General features: G+C 42.6%; 1 protein-coding gene and 1 long non-coding RNA gene across 4 annotated transcripts in view; one reads left to right on the top strand and one right to left on the bottom strand.

The window, feature by feature from the left end:
• Nucleotides 1-569: 569 nt before the first annotated feature.
• On the bottom strand, nucleotides 570-3,037 carry EIF1B (eukaryotic translation initiation factor 1B). Its single transcript, XM_019985044.2, has 4 exons — nucleotides 2,745-3,037; nucleotides 1,660-1,823; nucleotides 1,343-1,444; nucleotides 570-975 (listed from the first exon to the last, which is right to left on the bottom strand). The coding sequence occupies exons 1-4, from the start codon at nucleotides 2,773-2,775 to the stop codon at nucleotides 931-933; spliced, it is 342 nt and encodes a 113-aa protein (XP_019840603.1). The 5' UTR covers nucleotides 2,776-3,037; the 3' UTR covers nucleotides 570-930.
• A 5,035-nt stretch (nucleotides 3,038-8,072) lies between these two features.
• Nucleotides 8,073-19,817, top strand: part of LOC139178576 (uncharacterized) — a 65,756-nt gene continuing 54,011 nt past the window's right edge. For 2 of the 3 annotated variants that reach the window (XR_011562940.1, XR_011562939.1), the window contains exons 1-2: nucleotides 8,078-8,145; nucleotides 9,154-9,204. This is a non-coding gene — a long non-coding RNA (uncharacterized lncRNA). Of the gene's footprint in view, nucleotides 8,146-9,153; nucleotides 9,205-9,277; nucleotides 9,859-19,817 lie in introns of those variants that run through there. The other variant, XR_011562941.1, reaches the window with a different exon arrangement.

Here is a 19,817-nt window from a genome sequence, read left to right as displayed (position 1 = left end):
AAATACAAACCAGGATTTAGTGAAAGAATATGACTTCTCTGGTTGGAAGCCCCTGGCTGGCACCCCAACTGTCACTTTCTAGCACTCCAGGGAAGTTAAGCCCAACCCCAAGCAATGTCTTTCTTCCATCTGTAGAACAGTAGTACCAGCCACCCACCCACCCACACTTGCAAGGCAGCACCTCTGACTAAATTTATGTCAGGAACCTACTTTGTCTGGCACTTAGAGACAGACTTATGTTGGCATCCCAATAATATAACCAATAAAAGAACCAAAAGAATTCTATGTGCTAATACTTAAGTTTAAACTATGTCATTTTCTTCTCAACAATTTAACAGTACTTTCTGATAAATTCTTGGTTTTGACTGAGTTTATGTTTTTTCTACTCTTATTTTTAAGTCAGTGAGTAAAGAACAAAAATTACATATAACAAAGGTTCTCCTCTAGCTTTAACAGCATCTGAAATTAATCAGAAAGAATAAACAAAATGAGAACGCCAGTTATGAAAGACAAACTATAGGTGTACATTACCTGCTTAGATTTGGGAGCCTAACTGATCACAAAAGCACTCATAGATATTTTTTTTTATTGTTAAGCTGCAACATACATGGTTTAATACAACAAAAAAAAATTTAATCAAGTGAAAAGTAATAAACTGAACAATAAACAAATAAACACTCAAAACAAAATCTTTTCCATTGGAAACATGTTAAGATGAATACGGGGTTTCATTACCATCTTACTGCAATTTTCTTATGTGTTACTAGCCTACATACCCCATGTTTTCTGTAATCATGCAGGTGTGAATGGAAGTTTGAATGATTAAATAAATGAAAAGTCCATTTACTGCAGAGAATCATTTCACAAGGCAGCCAAACTAGGTCAGAGAACAAAATTATTCAAGAAATCCTCCACGTATTTAGGTTCATTTTAGAATCCATGAACCTTAAGCTGTTCCTCCTTGACAATGCCAACCTACAAAATAAAATTTAGCAGAATCACTACATATAAATTCATTCCTAAGAAAACAGAGCAGTCATTAAAAAGTATCATTGTTAACAGGTCAATGCAACACTATTATTTGTGGCATGAACTGTTAATAAAAATTCAACACACATTTGAATATCATGACATGCCGCAAAACATCCTCAGTGGACCCAGGAATAATCAGGTCATTCTAATGACAAAATAAACTGGTACTCCTGTCTTCAAAATAAGTACAATTAATGTGCTTCATCCACATGACTTCTTACTAAAGAGGATAAAGTTATAATTCATGTCACCCTTAAGTACAATGTCAGAAGCAATCTCAAGGCTGTACATAAAGCACCCAATCACTCACCTCCAAGAGAAACTGGCAAATGTTTTTCCTTTGGTCACCTTGAAGCTGAATAACCTCTCCGTATTCCGGATGTTCAATCACAGTACCATTACAGGCAAATTTCTGAAGAAGTAGATTCAACATAACTGAATCAAATAACAATGATATTTTATTTTCACCCTAAGATTACCTAGATGTTAATTAAGAGTATGAACATAGTTTCCTTGGGTCAAATCATCTTCACCCACACTGACAGTCAAGTAAGGTGTGGACCATAATCCTACTTAGAGGTGTGCTTCAATAACTACATTTTAATCTCTTCTTCCTAACACCTTTACCTTTTTGAAAGCTTTCACAAGTTTCTTTTTGTCATAATCATCCGCAATGCCCTGAACAGTAGTCAGTGTCTTCCTGCCGTTCCGTTGCTGGATTCTTATATGAATGTAATCCTCAGTCCCTGCCGGGAGTAAGTCGTCACCCTTAGTTGCATCAGCAAAGGGGTCTGCAAAGGGAATACAAAAAAATCCAAAGCAGGAAAATATCTTTTAGTTAGTAATTTCCAGATATATGGTTCGCTACAATCTAGACACTCAGCAAAGAAGGTTCTAGTGCCTCTGCTTTTTTTCTGCAGGTGGGGATGGGGGGGGGGGCAGTCATAAGCTTAGGTTATTGATGAAACCGCTAAGGTACTCTCACAAAATGAGACTTTAAACAGGTATGCCCACCAATACCAGAAGAGAAAAACGCTTACAGGTAGATAATATTATCGTTGAACATAATCCTTAGATTTTAAGACCTTAATTTTATAGCCACTATAAAAAATGTGCGTCATCTCGATTACATTCTGATGACAACAGAAAGATTCACAGATAACCTCCTAATCATTTAACAGTAACTGCCTGGGAAAAAGATGCACATATCTCAATACACAGTGCTACACGTAAAGAACTGGACCACTACCCTATAACAGATCAGAGGCCTGATCCGCCGCATCTTCTACTAAATGCCCCCGAGAGCCGCTCACAGAACAGCCCCGACCGCTAATGGACGCCGATACCCCGGCCCGGGCCGGCGTCTCCCTGGCCAGCAGCAGGGCAGGTCTGGGGGCGGCCCAGGGCCGCAGAGGCGGCAGGAGGCAGAAGCGATGCGCAGGCCGGTCTGGGAGCGGGCAGGGGGCGGCACAGGGTCCGCGGCCGGGGCTCCGGGGGCCGTCTTCAGGGAGGGGGTCGCCAGGGGCCCAGTCGCCATCTTCTGGGCGCCGAGACAAAGCCCCACTCGGGGTGCGGGGAGGGCGACCGGGGGCCCTGCGAGGCAGGGGGCGGAAGAGCGGCCCCGCCGGGGGCTGGCAGCGGCGGCTGGACAGCCGAGAGGCGCGCGGAGGACGCGGTGGGCGGGAGGAGGCGGCGGGGCGACCCGCTCTTACCGAAAGATTGGAGGTTCTGGATAGTGGACATGCGATACTAGTGTGAGGCCGGTGTGGGGATAAAATTCCTGCGGGGCCCGCCCGGATCACCGTGTCAGGAGGCTGTAGTGGCGAAAAAACGGAAACAAATACGGAGACGCTTGGCCCCGGGGCTGGGATGCGGCTTGAGCGGCGGCGGCGGCGGCGGAAGCCGGGAGGAGGCAGGAAGAGGCGAAGGAGGAGGCGGAGGAAGAGGCGGCGGCAACGGATGCGAAGACGCGAAAGAAGAGGCGGCGCTGCGGCTTCTCCCACAAAATGGCCGACGGAGACTATTTAGCCGCGCCCGCCGCCCCTCCCACGTGACCCGCCCTCGCCAAGCACTCTGGGACTTGTAGTTTTCTCGAGGCAAGACAGTCCGGAAAGCCTGGAAAGGGTGGGCTTCCGGGACCTCAATTCCCAGCAGGGTGTGCGCCCCCCAGCACGGGGTGGCTTGGGCAGGGAAGGGTTTAGCGGGCCGCCGATCTGTCTGGCTAGAACCCTCGTTGTCTAGCCCTGTCCTTCCCGGTCTCTAGCACACTCTCCCTTGACTCGTCTTTTCTCGCCGTAGGGTGGCAGCCCGGAGGGGTCGGTGCTGGCGGGGTCAGGGGAGGGTAGGCGGATAATCTCCGTCAGTCACCCTCGAGGCCCTGGGTAATGTAAGTAAAATCGGGGTACAGGAGCAGAACAAGGCCCCAAGTCCCGGCTTTCGACTCGATGGACGCCCCTCATCATCTCCCTTCCCAATCTCCCGCCTCGTCCGGTTGCAGGAGCCCTGTTAGTTCCTACCAAGGGTCGAGGTGGGGGCCTCCTACCCAGGATTTTGCTGTCCTCCGAGTGTGTCTATCACGGTGGTTCTCAAACTCTAGCGTACATCTCCCCGAGGGCTTAAAATACAGACTGATGGACACCCCGGAGCTTCAGTTTTAGGACGTCTGGGGTGTGACCCGAGAATTTGCATATCTAACAAGCTGACAGGAGACGCTAATTCTACTGATCTGGAACCTCCGCTTCGAAACCACTGCCCAGCTTCACCAAAGGCCTGGCATCCAGTGGGAGTCACATATATTCCCCAAGTCGATCGAATGCACCAGAAAATCAACCTGTCAGCTTAACACAGAACCTTGAACACGAAGGTTAATTGACAGAGTCAGACACCAGAACAGTAATATCTTCCTATCAAGCTATAAACAGAAAAACAAACCTGAGACTATGGGAATGGGCTCACCCAGTCAGGTGCTCAATTGTAAAACTTGGTTGGCCTTCTGGAAGCAAAGAGATAGACTGAAAGGGATTCTTAACCTTGTTTTGTGCCATGGCAGTCTTGTGAAACCTATGGACCCATTCTCAGAATAATCCTTTTAAGTGCCTGAAATGAATGTTGGATTACAAAGGAAACTATTGAAATTAAAACCAATACATTGATAACATAGTATTGCTTCTTTACTAATGCCTTAATTGAGAAGATCTAGCAGCAGATCTCACAAAGGCTGGAATTTCGGAAAGGTGACAAATATTTTGAGATGTCTGTAAGCATCAGAAATGTAATATGAAAATATCAGTGACTTATACTGGTGCAAAGTTACAGATCCTTCAGATACTACTTTGATGTTGCCAGCATTCATAATGAAACAAAAGCTAACTTTTGTTTAGAGATTAGTGAAAATGTAGGTGGACTCTTATTTTCCATCCGGTTTTAGGAATCCACTCTCCTCCCCACCCACCCACAGTTTTAGCTGTGGATTGACAATGTGCAGGCCCCAGTTTCAGTTCAGTTCAGTTGCTCAGTCGTGTCCGACTCTTTGCGACCCCATGAATCGCAGCACGCCAGGCCTCCCTGTCCATCACCAACTCCCGGAGTTAACCCAGACTCACGTCCATCGAGTCGGTGATGCCATCCAGCCATCTCATCCTCTGTTGTCCGCTTCTCCTGCCCCTAATCCCTCCCAGCATCAGAGTCTTCCCAATCCTGGATTTAATAATCTTTTGTGATTAACTATGATAATAGTAAGTGAATAATTTACTATTATAAATAATTTACTATTATAAAAAATAATAAATGGATAATTTATTGAGTACATACTATTTGCCTGTTGTAAGCTTTATACACAGTATATTAATCTTCATAGCCATTCTATAATATAGTTATTCCTCTGTTTATACTCATGTAGAAATGGAGGCTTTCATGGGTTAAATTATTTGCCTGAAGAATCAAATTGGCAACTCTCAGAAATCTGAACTACATTTTGGGGCTTTTAGTCCTGACTTAAATGAATGACACTTTTATTATCCAAACTAAAGTGTAAAGTGTTAGAACTGGTTCAAAAACAAGAAGGAGAAGCAAACATTTTTTGTTGTTCATTTGTTGATTATTCCTACAATGGCTTTCTAGTTTTGAAGCTTTATCAGTGTGCTTTAAAGTAATTTTTAATACTTATTTGGATTAAATTTAAGAATAAAATGCATAACCATTTCTGTTTTCTTTGTTACTAGACATCTCAAACTGTTTTATGTTTTTTCTTAGAAGGAGCCAAAAGTGGTCCAGTCAAGGAAAAAAAAAAACATAGAGACGTTAAAAAAGATCCAGAAATCTTGGGGTATTCATGGTCATTACCTGTGTCAGGAGAGCACATACTTTCTTGGACCTACTGTTTACATCAGAGATCCCCAGGAGCTCAGAAATCAAAGCCAACTATGAATACAGGTCAAATACAATTGTGATGATAGTCTGGAAAACCCTTCTGACTCTAGTCATCATTCTGACTTTGTATTTAGACCTGACCTGTCCAATACAGGAGCCACTAACGACGTGTGGCTATTGAAGCCTTGCAGCGTAGCTACTGCAAACTGTGACGTGCTCTCACTCTAAAGTGCACATTTGGAAGACTTAAATTGTCTCAGTTCACCTGTTTCTTTTTAGAATGTGGCTACTAGAAAATGTAATACTGCATATGGCTCACATACTATTTCTATTGGACAGCACTGGTTTAGAGTGAAAGGATTTGACCTCTATGTAAAGTTATAAAAGGGACAAATTTAAGCACTTAAAATCTATTATTTTTATTAATATCTCTAAACAATATCAGCCTAGTTTAAGGTGATTATTTTCTGCCTTATTTCCAAAGGGAGTGTAGATCACTTGCAGTAAACAGTAGTAGTGACTAAAGGAATCAGGGAAGATTTAAAAAAAAAATGTTAGACTAGTTGAGAAATAAAAGTCCCCGAAGCTAGAGAGAAACCTCAGATCTGGCTTTTAACTTCCTAATGGTTAAGACAAAGAGAAAATCAGCTAGAAAATCCGTACGCCTACCTGGATGAAAACATACCAGTTGTGCAGGAGGAATGACTTTGCCTGGCTCTGAGCCACAGGCGGTGTTTTTCTTGGGCTCTCAAAAAGGGGACACTGTGAGGTAGTGGACAGTGTCCCCAGTAGTCTGCCTACCATGGAGACAATGGTGGGTTTTATGCAGCTGCTTCTCATATCAGCCAGTCATGAAGAGATGCTAACAGGTGACTCGGGTCTTTGTCCATCCAGAGGTTACTGATTGCAGCGGCCTCGTGAGGATGTGGCGCTCAGGTTTTCTGCTTCAGTGAGTGTAGCTCACCATCTGTCTCAGCTGCTGTGCTCTGAATTCAGCATCACTGAGGTCACCCCTCCCACCAGCTGTTCCTGGTGACTCAACAAGAATCCTAATCCAGGCCGGTTCTTGAGAGATGTGGGACTCCTTATGTAGGAGGACCTAGACCTAGTGTCTAGGTCAGAAAAAGTCACTTTACAACCTCAGCTTATTATCGTGAACACTTGATTGTTATATTAGCTATGTGTGATACAAAGGAAATGCTTGAAAACATTATCAGTTAAGACATTTAATTCTTTTTTTGTCATTGAAGATAGTAGAATTGTGTTAGAGCAGAACTCACTATTATGAGTATTTGCATAGGCCAAAAGTAAAATCACATCTCCAGAAACCTACTTAACCTGCAGTGGGAACTTGAATGATAGATCATTGAAATTAATAATAATAATCAAGGGTTATGCTATCATTAAAGAGAAGGGAATAGTAATTCGCTCAAAATGGCTAGCTTGTTATCTTCACTATCCAAAAATCCCTAATAATGTCAGAAAATACATGTTTTGGGGAAGAATAAATTTAGCACTGAACAATACGGGTATGTCATCAACAGATTAGACATTTCTTTCCTCCTAAAGGAAAGAAAAACAAATCAGTTAATGGAGGAAATGCTGAAACACTAGCTTCACTGGATTATTAAAGATTACAAAACATCTTTAAAATTCTGATATTATGGGCCTGAAATCCTATATTTTGGCAAAATAATATGCAAGAAGAAGACAAAGGCATTTTTCAAAATGTTTAAAAACTCAGAAAGTTTACTCCCATGCACAGTATTGATGACACACTCCAGAAAAATTAAAACTCAAAGAAGAGAAAGATACAACTAAAAGAACATAGGTACATAGAGAACTCAGTAAAGATTATGGTTGTGCCTAAACCACATTGGTATGTAATGAGGGTGAAATATTTTATGGGTGACTTTTAGAAGAATAGAAATTTCATGCTTTTTTCAATCCAACAAAAGGTAAGAAAATGTAGAAAAGAGCAGCAAGAAATCATACAGTAAATTTAAAACACTAAATCATAATAAAGATGTTAAAAGTACATAATTACCAGCAATCACAAGCATGAATGTTACATTTTTCTGTTAACTAAAATGGCTGCAAAACTTTACGTAGGTGCTATTTATGATACATTTAAGGTCGAATGACAGAGACCGAAAAAGTTATTGCAAGCAACTGCTAGTTGAAAAGCAGCATATAACAATATTACTATTGGGAAAAATGAATTCAAGAATTACATTAAGCAGGACAAAGAAGAACGGTTTATCTGGATCATAGTTATGTTGGACCAAGGATATGAGTCACAGACTTTTATATTCCTTACAACTTGGCAAAATGCGTATGAGGCAAAAAAAAGAAAAATATTGAGAAATTGATGAATTTGCAGCCATAATGGAATACAGTAACACATTTGTTTCAGAAACTTATGTATGGTAAACAAAAATTAAGATATAGATACACTTAATAATATAGATGTTATTATATTATTATAATTATAATATTGGCACAATAGATAACATGTAAAACTTGGTACCCAGTGCAAAGCATACCAATTGTGTAAAAACACCCAGGACACCCAAATGTCCATCAACTGATGAATGAATAAGCAACATTGGGTATATCCATAAATGGAATATATTCATCCAAAAAAGGAATGATACATGCTGCGGTGTGGATGAACTTTGAAAACATGAGGCCAAATGAAAGAACCCAGTCACAGAAGACCACATACTGTGTGACCCCTCTTAGGTAAGTTGTCTAAAATTGGCCAAGCTATAGAGACAGAAAGTAGATTAGTTGTTGCCTAGGACTGGGGATGTGTTTGAGGGGAAATGGGTAGTTGCAGCTACTGAATATGTAGTTTCTTTTTTGAGTTAATGAGAATGTTCTAAAATTGATTATTGTTTAGTCGCTGAGTCGTGTCTGACTCTGCAACCCGTGGACTGCAGCACACCCGGTTTCCTTGTCTTTCACCGTCTCCCGGAGTTTGCTCAAACTCCTGTCCATTGAGTCAGTGACGCTATCCAACCATCTCATCCTCTGCTGCCTGCCTTCTCCTCCTGCCCTTAATCTTTCCCAGAATTAGAGTGTTTTACAATGAATTGGCTCTTTGAATCAGGTGGCCAAAGTATCAGTCCTTCCAATGAATATCCAGGGTTGATTTCCTTTAGAATTGACTGGTTTGATCTCCTTGTTGTCTAAAGGACTCTCAAGAGTCTTCTCCAGCACCACAGATGGAAAGCATCCGTTCTTCAGCGCCCAGTTGATTATGATGATGGGTAGATTGTATGGGATGTGAATTATATCTCAATAAAGTAGTGGTAAAAAAATAGGATACAAAAAAGTAAAAAAAAAGTTTCTCTGATTCATTTTCAACGTAGTAAGTAAAATATTAGCAAATCAAGTCAGCACTATACCCAAAAGAATAGTATTAACCCAGATATGCCAAGATGACCAATCATAAGTAAGTATATTTTAATAATATACTTCAGAATTTAATATACAAAACTTTAAATAGAGAGTTTTGCCATCCTGTAGGAGCACAGAGAAATGTTCACCAGCCAGGAGCTGAAGAATTCTCCATACCTCAAGTCATTAACCAATCAAAATGACAGACTTACAAAACAGACTCAACCAAAACCATTCCCAAGAGTCGCATTTTAGTCAGTAGGGTCGGAGGGGGCTTGGGACATGGAGAAGGGGATTGGAGATATGGTGGTACTCAAATAGAATTGATAGAGACTTCCTGTCTTTCAGAGGAGATGAAACCCCTTAACAGCATGGGAAAGAAAAATGGACACCATAGTGGTAAGTCAGCTAGCTTCAAAAAAGCCTCTTTGGAAAGGTGCACAGTATCATTTCATTGAGCTTTAACTTGTAGGTACAGGGCCGATCTGAACTACCACACTGAGAAGAGACTGATCTCTCCCTTTCTCAACACACTGACCAATGAAAGGACATGAGCTCAATGGTCGTGTGAAGATGAAAAAAAAGATTTTAGTTGATTACCTGGCTCTGTTCGCCAAAGACACTGCCCCCTTCTGCCACTCAATGAGGGGAAAGCCAGGACCACAGCGTGGGAGTTAAGGCTGCATGTTATATGAGCTCATTCAGTTTCTGGAAGTGGCATGACACAGGTTGTTGCTTCTTTCAAGGATAGACCAGTGACCTTTCCAAGTCTCAAATTTATGCTGATGCTTTCATTGTAATAATAGCTTGCATGAATTCTTTTCTTAGTTCACTTTAATATGAGGGCGACTTAATCGATTGTATTACTCTTTTAACTGAGCCATCGGTTATTTTTTTAATATTCAATATTCCCATATCACAATCTGCCCATCATGCTATGTAATCCTAGAACAACCATGTCCTTATGTCATGGGTCTGCCTAAAGCTCTGGTAACAGCTACACTGAGATATCAACCTGTGGTGCCATGTCCTTATAAAATCGTATTTAATTGATATCATGCTGTTCATATTTTGTCAGTTTCTCGGGTCTAGGGTTTCAAGACTTTTGAGTTTAATCACCTTTATTGAAACATTTTCTTCATTTAGTGAATTTACAAGGCTGGTTAAACAATCTCAGCCAAGATTCAGTTTCTTTCTTTATTCCTTTTTCTTTTTCTTTTTAATAGGATTGTGTCTCATCTAAGCAAAGAAAACAGAAATATTCATGTGGCAATATAGTACTAGCTTGCACCTACTAAGTGTGCCATATGTACCAGGTCCGGGCTAAGTGCTTTCCACACAATACTTGTATTTTCCTTAGCTTCATTTTAAATTCTGAACCACAAATCCCAAATGGGCATTCAGCGTCACAGTTCTTACGGCACTTACTCAGATGTTTTCCTCTTTCTCACTCTCTCCAATGATGATTTCATACATCGGTCTTCTCAAACCCAAATTCCTTCCCCCGTGTTCCTTCTCAGCTGATGACCTTGGTTGTATTTCACTGAGACTATAGAAGCAATCAAATGGAAACAAACTCCAGCCACCAAATCTCCAAATCTCACTGCATTTGTCCCTGTGCTCTTTGCCTTGCCAGCTTGTTACCCTGGTTGAGCATCCCTGTTTTCCTCTTTTGCACTTTCAAGGATGTTGCTCCTGGAAGTATCCACCTCTCCCTCTTGCATCTATAATGTCTTTTTCTCTATAGACTTACTTCCACCAGGATGCAAATATGCTCGAGAATCATACGTCTTAATAGACGAAAACAAAAATTCCTTTGACACATGTTCTTTTCTTCCAGGACCCATTTCTCTTCTCTTCCAAAAAGTTGTCTAAGGTCACTGTCTCTGCTTGTTCATGATTCATCTCTCCTTAACTCCTCCGTACAGGCTTCCATCTCCGCTGCTATGCTGAGATCATCCATGCCCAAGTGTGCTTGACCCTATGTTGCCAACCCAATGCTGTCTCACTGTTTCTGACTTGGCAGCATTTGACAGCATGAACTACTCTTTTCTTCTCTTGGCTGCTGCGACTTCATCGTCTCTTGCTTTTCTTCCATCTCATTGGTCATGCTATTTTCAACTGCTTTGCTGACTCCTTCTTTGCTCAAACTGTGTCAGTGTGTTTATTAAGATAAGAGGAAAAATCAGGAGATGGTATGTTGGAAGTCAAGGAAAGGAAGTGTGCATCCCAAAGGCTGGGTTATGAGTGGTTATCACGAGCTGAGGACAGCTGAGCCCGGTAGACTGGCAACCTTCTAGCTGCATTCAGTGGCATCATGGTGTCAGGGTTAGGGGACAGAGCTGAAGTAGACGAGCTGACTACTTCCAAACATTCATGCGACCAGGGAGGATCTCAGATCCCCTCCACTTAGGTTACACTGGTTATCATAAGCAACCGGCAAGGAGGGAATGCATTAGAACTTCCCCTTGAGCTCAAGAAAAACAAACATGGAGAGGAAGTTATTCTGCATCAAAAGCATCTGTAAAGAAGGGAAACAAACATGGACAGTTATGTAAACAAAGCCATTCTGCTTTGAGAAATGGATAGGACATGGAGAGAGGGTGAGGAAACAGACTAAGTGAAAGAAAATCTACTCCTGAGTTCAGCTCACCTCAATTCACTTGGAATATTAGGCATCTTTAATAAGAATTCTTTTTTACAGAAACTTGAGAATTTGCAGGGCTGTCAGTGAAGCAATGAGTTGGGAGGGCAGTGTCATTGTTTCTTGGAGTATAATTCCAAAATAAATAAAGGACCCCAGGCTGTCTGTGTAACAGACAGCATCCTCAATAGCATTTTTTTCCTGGTAATTGACAAAAGGGGTTCCATGTGGCTTTTGCTTACAGATGAAAAAGAGTAAAGACCTTCACCCTCTTAGAAACAGCTGTGCATCTGTCAGATCTACCCAGTCACAAACACTGAGTCTGGCTTTCCAAAGTAAACATGTTATTTTGTATGTAATTGCTATAATTAGCTGTAGGGACATCACTGACCCATTAGCAGGAAAAACAGATGGGATGAGATTTGTCTTCATGCATGGGCTAGGATATAGTGAAAATATTAGAAATTGTTAGCCATAAACTCAGTCACCATGTTGCAGAGCTAGAATGCTCAGTTAAAAACAGTGGAGGAAGTGGTACAAGCAGTCCATGAAGGACCTCTTTCAGTTACTCAGGATGACCATTTTAGACGTCTTTCATGGTGGCGGATTACTGCAAAATCAGTTCATGTGAAAATGTGAGCAAACTCCCCAAATCTATTTTCACATTCTCAGCTACTGAAACTGCCGCTGACCCAGCAGCCTTGGCGGGAAGCCTGGGGACCCTGCCACTTCTTCCCTTCTCTCCACTCTGTCTGCTTGGTCTCTGAGTCGGCCTCCAATGCAGCAACACCTACTTTGAACATCATCTAGAATTTTGATTAGGGACTAGAATTTTGTGAAATGTTTAGATTTTGTAGGGGGAGTGGGGATTGGCATATGTATTCTTTACTTTTTAAAACTGAAGTATAGTTGATTTACAATGTTGTGTTAGATTCAAGCGTACAACCAAGTAATTCAGTGATTCAGAGTGGTTCACGCACACATATATGTGTGTGTACAATATACTTTCTCAGATTCTTTTCCCTTATACATTATTATAAGAAATTGAGTATAGTTCCCTGTGCTATACAGTAGGTCCTTGCTGGTTAACTAGTTTATATATACTAGTGCTGTCTATACTAGTATAATCCCACTTAAACCCTGAGTTTTCAGTGGGGCCAAGGCATCAGAGAGGCCCTAGGAGTTGGCCAAGCAATTCTCTAGTCAAAGACAGGAAGTCAGGGCACAGTAGGAGACTGGTGCCATGTGGAGAGACTGCTATTGGTTGGAAAAAAGGCTTTTGAGGAACAGGAGTGTCTAAATTAGATTGTCACATATGACGCAATATACCGTGTGCCCCTGCCCCCCGACTTCTCCCCCATCCCCCATCCTCGTCCTTCAGTGAGGTCTGCTACAGGGCTGGTTGATCTCTTTGTTGTTGCTATTGTTTTAAGTGAAAATTGTTGGAGAGGTTACATTTCCCTTATGGATCGATACAGTATAAAACAGAGGCTTCTTTTCTCTTTCTGACTTACTTCACTCTGTACAATATGCTTTGGGTTCATCCTCCTCATTAGAACCGTCTCAAATGTGTTCCTTTTCATTGCTGAGTAATATTCCATTGTATATATGTACCACAATTTCTTTATCCATTCATCTGTTGATGGAGATGTGAGGGAGGTTCAAGAGAGAGGGGACATATGTATACCTATGGCTGATTCATACTGATGTATGGCAGAAACCAACACAGTATTATAAAGCAATTATCCTCTAATGAAAAATAAATCAATTAAGGAAAAAACAGAGGCTGCAACAGGGATGCAAAACCATTGATCTCCATAAGCCCAAATTCACAGGCTTTTGGGAAAAGCTTTGGGCTTTAAGGGAAATAGAATTGGGGGTTTGAAGCAGTATAGACTGGAATGTAAATTTTTCCTGGCACGGAGCTTACTCTTACCTCCAAACATCTGGGCTACGCTAGGCTTCTCCTGAGCTGGGGAGGGTCAGGAACCATCAGAGGGGACTTTTGAACCGAGCCTTCTCAAAGGATAGGTAAGGGTTTTCAAAGTCAGAGGGAGGCATTTCAGAGGATTGAATGTAATGTGGGAAGATGCAGAGTTGAGAAGGGTCCTAGCTTGAGTGGTTTGTGAGCCACAAAGGGTAAATAGGGCCCTACCAGGAGCTGTGGTCCAGAGTTACATACACTATTACAGTCCAGCTCTGACAATGCCTGGAACAGACTTTCCAACCACACTTAGATCTGTCTTTTAACATTAGCCAAGACAACCATTTTCCCCGGCAATCAAAGACAAAGTGAAGGCCAGGGGAGCAGAATCCCAACTGCCTCAAATCAAGAAGTGGTAACTTATTCCTTTGTCATCAGACAGTTTAACAATCAATGGGCACCAAGCTGACATCTAGCCAAGTGGCATCAGCAGAGCTGTTGTGCCACAGACAGTCAGCGTTTCAACAGGCCAGGGTCACTGAGAAGAATTGCTACTGGGCACAGATAAAACAATAACAGTGTCATTTAAAGACAAAGAAGAACCTCAGTTCTGCCAGACCGATGACAGGAACTCATTCATTGCCAGGATGGTTCTACAAAGACCCAAATTACAAACAGGGTGGAAGCGCTGATTCACAGTCTGTTTTCAGCAGCAGAGCATTCATGACACATGGTCTGCCTTTATCAGGACAAAGAATACTTGTCCAGATTTTCCCTTTTAAAGATAAAAAATCTTTTTTTTTTCCTGACTTCCCAGTGGGTTTGTTACGAAATGAATGAAATAATAGAGAAGAATAAATCAGAAAGGACAGGCTTGAAAGTGCAAATTATTGTCATTACCAGGAAGCAGGAAAGGGCACATTGAAGGTAGAAGTGCCATAGGAAACACTGACCACCACCGCTGCCTGCAGATCGCGCTTGCATCTTCTGTTAGGTGATTACCACATTGCTCAGTGAATGAGGACAGCAGTTGCATACCGTTTCATCCTGTCACCTTGGCACCCAGCACCTCATGCTTGGGGCACATCCTGTCTCTGGGCCAGCGTTGCTTCTTGTCTTTTTGATACACAGCACACGGAGGAGAAGGTCCCCAGGCGCCCAGGCCCGTCTCTCCCTGAGCAGGTACAAAGCTGAGAACTTGCAAACTTGGTGGTGCTGTGTAGGAGTCGCCAAAGGCATACTCCCCAGATTGCTCCGATGACAGCAGAGGACAGAGTCTCCTGGACTCATGGAAGATCTTGAGAGTGGGCAGGTGGGCAGAGGATGTTTCCTGCACAAGCAGACTTCCTGGAGGCGCTCAGGTTGCTGGTCTTGTAAACTCTGCAGCCCCTGCCTGCCTGGCTGGCTCTGGGCACTGTGCTATGAAGAAAGGCAGGGATGGGTAGAGGAGGGGGCTGTTACCTGGTCCACCTGGCTCCATCCCAGCTCACCTGGCCCTCCAAGCAGAGATTTAACTTTGTCCACTTCAGAGAGCCCCAGGGATATGTGACTGGAATCCCCCTTCCTCAAGGCTGCCCATTGGGTTGTTTTGAGGCAACAGTAATCCAAAGTCTCCAGGAAGTTCAGTTAAGACGGCTGGATAGTGAATTGACATTTTTTTCCTGGGCTGGGGAGAGCAAAGGAAACAGATGAGACAGACACAAAGCTTTTCCCTAGAGGGATGGAACAGCGCTCATCCCAGGGCTCAACCCATAGACTGGGGCTCTCTGTATTATCCCCTCCCCTCTGCCCTTCTTTCAGCTGCTCTTTAAGCACTGGCTTACATTTTGAGCGTAGCACTGTCCTTGACAGGGATGGTGATGGGGACTGGTTGGAGGGGAAATTTGAGTCATCAGAAGTTTACAAGGGGGACTTCCCTGACAGTCCATTGGTTAAGACTCTGCACTCCCAATGTAGGGGGCACAGGTTCGATCCCTGGTCGGGGAACTAAGATCCCGCCAACTGCACAATGCACCAAAAAAAGAAAAGCTTACAAGGTTTTCTAACTAGTGGGTGGTCTCCAAACGTTTTGGGCCACACATCCCATCAGTAAAAACTGTTTGACAGTGCATCCCTGAAATATGTATGTTCATTTATAAATTATTACATGCACTTGCATCTATCCACATATTTAATCTTGGTAAAGCTTACTTCCACATAAAAAGTGAGTTCAAGGATGAATATGTTCTTTCACCTGACCCCAGTGGACCATCTTCTGTATCCTTTATGCAGTCTGTACCCCACTTTGGAAACTGCTTTCTAACTTTAGAGTTCCCCCCAAGTTCTGGTTTTTATGGGCAAAGGATGAAGGAGAGAAATCCACTCAGAGAAAAGATGGGTCATGGCTGGGAACACGGGTTTTGTTCAGAAGTCAGTGAAAAAAATAACTTTTCAATGTCTTCCCTGCCTCATCATGGATGGCAGGAAGGAGTGATGGCACCCAAGAACTCTGTGGTAGCTCTTGACCAGCTTAGAGATGGTGCTTTAAGAGGCCCACTCAAAGTTACTGGTGTCTCACTGGGGCCTACAGATTGTGAGCATCTGTGGATACAGGAGCTTGTGCTTTGGGATTCTGCGCAGCCTGGACTGTTTCACTGCCCCCTGAAGTTGCTCCACAGTCTTTAGAAAAGGGAGGGAGTGAAGTAGAGGTTAGGGGGAGCCTCTTGCTTCTCCACCTTGGTGTTGAGGTCCCTTCTATACACTTCAGTGTCAGAAGGGTGCTCACCCCCAGCCTTGGATGGGCCTGAAGGTGCCTGTGGGGCACCATCTTCAGTTGTCGATTGGTCACGGGGTAACCACAGGCTGGAGGTAGGACTACCATGGCCACAATAGGTGAACCAGATTTGTTTCAAGCACCTGCTCTGTGCCAAGCTCTGTGTGATTATGAACGGAACCCACTTCCTCAAGGGGCTTTCAGGTCAGTGCAGGAGAAAGATAATCACACACGTAAATGCAGTGCAGGGAATGTCTTAGTTTGAAGTTTCCTCAAAGGAGATTCTGCATTAAGTGGTTAATTTGGGAAGTGACCCCCAGGGTATATGCTGAGGGAGGGAGAATGTGAGAGAGTGAAGGGAGAAAAAGTCACAAGAAAGCATCAATGAACAGGTTACCACTGTGGGCACCTGGACCTCAGCCCTGCAGGGGACTCTCTGAGGGACTCTATTGAGCACTGCTACTCAAAGTGGGCCACAGGGCTGAGAAAGGTCAATTTTCATTCCAGTCTCAAAGAAGGGCAATGCCAAAGAATGTGAACTGAGAACTTCCGCATGTACAAACTGGGTTTAGAAAAGTCAGAAGAACCAGGGATCAAACTGCCAACTTTTGCTGGATCATGGGAAAAACAAGGGGATTCCAGAAAAACATTTACTTCTGCTTCATTGACTACCCTAAATAAAGCCTTTGACTGTGTGGATCATAACAAACTGTGGAAAATTCTTAAAGAGATGGGGATACCAGACCACCTTACCTGTCTCCTGAGAAACCTATATGAAGGTCAAGAAGCTGAATGAAGGTCATAGAACTGAATATGAAACAGCTGACTGGTTCCAAATTGGGAAAGGAGTGCGTCAAGGTTGTATATTGTCACCTTGCTTATTTAACTTACATGCAGAGTACATCATGTGAAATGCCAGGCTAGATAAATCATAAGCTAGAATCAAGATTTCTGGGAGAAATATCAACAACCTCAGATATGCAGATAATACCACTCTAATGGCAGAAAGTGAAGAGGAGCTAAAGAGTCTCTTGAGGAGGGTGAAAGAGGAGAGTGAAAAAGCTGACTTGAAACTCAACATTCAAAAAACTAAGATCATGGCATCCACACCCGTCACTTCGTGGCAAATATATGGAGAAAAGGTGGAATCAGTGACAGGTTTTCTTTTCTTGGAGTCCAGAATCACTGTGGACAGTGACTGCAGTCATGGAATTTTTAAAAGACGCTTGCTCCTTGGAAGAAAAGCTATGACAAACCTAGACAGCATATCAAAAAGCAGAGACATCACTTTGCCAACAAAGGTCTGTATTGTTAAAACTACGGTTTTTCTAGTAGTCACTTATGGATATGAGAGCTGGTCTATAAAAAAGGCTCAGTGCTGAAGAATTGATGCTTTTGAATTGTGGTGCTGGAGAAGATTCTTGAGAGTCCCTTGGACTGCAAGGAGATCAAACCAATCAATCCTAAAGGAAATCAACCCAATCAATCCTAAAGGAAATCAACCCTGAATATTCATCGGAAGGACTGGTGCTGAAGCTGAAGTTCCAGTACCTTGGCCACCTGATGCAAAGAGCTGACTCACTGGAAAAGACCCTGATGCTTGGGAAGATAGAAGGCAAAAGGAGAAGGGGGTGACGAAGGAAGAGATAGTTAGATAGCATCACCGACTCAGTGGATATAAATTTGAGGAAACTCTGGGAGATAGTGGAGGACAGAAAAGCGTGGCATACTGCGGTCCATGGGGTCACAAAGAGCTGGACATGACTTAGGGTCTGAACGACAACAACTCAAAGTATAACCAGCAGCAGCAGCAGCACTTGGGAGCTTGTTAGAAATGTAGCGTCATGGGTCCCACCAGGCCTGCTGAATCAGAATTTGCACATTAAAGTTTGAGAAGCACTGCCTTTAATCTTTCATCTTTATCAAACATGATAACTTTGATATAAAACATATATTTCTATATTTGAGGACTTGATTCTACCAAATCTGATCCTTCTGAATAACTTCTTTGGGATTTCCAATGTTTGAAGTGCATATTAAAGTTTTTCTGGTCCCTTGAAAGCTCTTTAAAATGCAACGCCATTTACCTGCACTTTATCGTAATTACAACTCAATTGTAGTGACAGAAGGCTCACGAAACCTACTGTTCTGTAAAATGCAAATTTTGTATGGGAAATACTTCCCCTGGGAGAAAATAAAGTGGCTGTCATTCGAAAAGTTATTTTTAAAGCAATGTACCTAGTGCCTCCTGTACTTTAAAGTTTTGTCAAAAATTTCAAGGAATAGAGGACCCTTTGTGAAAGATCAACATGTACACAGAAAGATACTTCAAAAATGTAACAGAAGTTCCATATTTAACAAAATGTCAAAGACAAGTAGTTCAATAGTTGCTTATATATCTTTTATATTGGCATGTGATTTTACTTTTGGCATCCACTCATCTTCATTTCATCACTAACACAAAGATTAATCTAAGGTTATAAAACTAATTTTTCACATAGTGTATCAGTTACCTATTACTCCATAATAAACAACTCCCAAGCTCAGTGCTTTGAAGGAGCAATGATTTATTCTTGTTCGTATGTCTACATGTTGCCTGGGGTGGCTTTGATGACCTCCTGGGCTCAATAGACTTGGCTAAAGGTTGGATCTGAATCTGTTCCTCAGGTCAGTGGGCTGCCTGTGGCATGTTCTCATTCAGTTCATTTCAGTTCAGTCGCTCAGTCGTGTCCAACTCTTTGTGACCCCATGGAGAGCAGCACACCAGGCCTCCCTGTCTATCACCAACTCCCGGAGTTTACCCAAACTCGTGTCCATCGAGTCCGTGATACCATCCAGCCATCTCATCCTCTGTCATACCCTACTCCTCCTTCCCCCAATCCCTTCCAGCATCAGTCTTTTCCAATGAGTCAACTCTTTGCACGAGGTGGCCAAAGTATTGGAGTTTCAGCTTCAGTGTCAGTCTTTCCAATGAACATCCAGGACTGATCTCCTTTAGGATGGACTGGTTGGATCTTCTTGCAGTCCAAGGGACTCTCAAGAGTCTTCTCCAACACCACAGTTCAAAAGCATCAATTCTTCGGCACTCAGCTTTCTTCATAGTCCAACTCTCGCATCCATACATGACCACAGGAAAAACCATAGCCTTGACTAGACGGACCTTTGTTGGCAAAGTAATGTCTCTGATTTTCAATATGCTATCTAGGTTGGTCATAGCTTTTCTTCCAGGGAGTAAGCGTCTTTTAATTTCATGGCTGCAGTCACCATCTGCAGTGATTTTGGAGCCCCCCAAAATAAAGTCTAACACTGTTTCCACTGTTTCCCCATCTATTTCCCATGAAGTGATGGGACCAGATGCCATGATCTTAGTTTTCTGAATGTTGAGCTTTAAGCCAACTTTTTCACTCTCCTCTTTCACTTTCATCAAGAGGCTTTTTAGTTCCTCTTCACTTTCTGCCATAAGGGTGGTATCATCTGCATATCTGAGGTTGTTGATATTTCTCCTGGAAATCTTGATTCCAGCTTGTGCTTCCTCCAGCCCAGCATTTCTCCTGATGTACTCTGCATATAAGTTAAATAAGCAGGGTGATAATATACAGCCTTGACATACTCCTTTTCCTATTTGGAACCGATCTGTTGTTCCATGTCATATTCTCATAGTGAATGGCAAATATAAATGGGCCAACCCAACT

Source organism: Bos indicus, chromosome 22 (assembly GCF_029378745.1).
Source record: "Bos indicus isolate NIAB-ARS_2022 breed Sahiwal x Tharparkar chromosome 22, NIAB-ARS_B.indTharparkar_mat_pri_1.0, whole genome shotgun sequence".
In the NCBI taxonomy this organism is placed as follows: Eukaryota; Metazoa; Chordata; class Mammalia; order Artiodactyla; family Bovidae; genus Bos; species Bos indicus.
The sequence above is the reverse complement of the archived record's forward strand: the minus strand, read 5'-3'. Positions and strand labels throughout refer to the sequence as shown.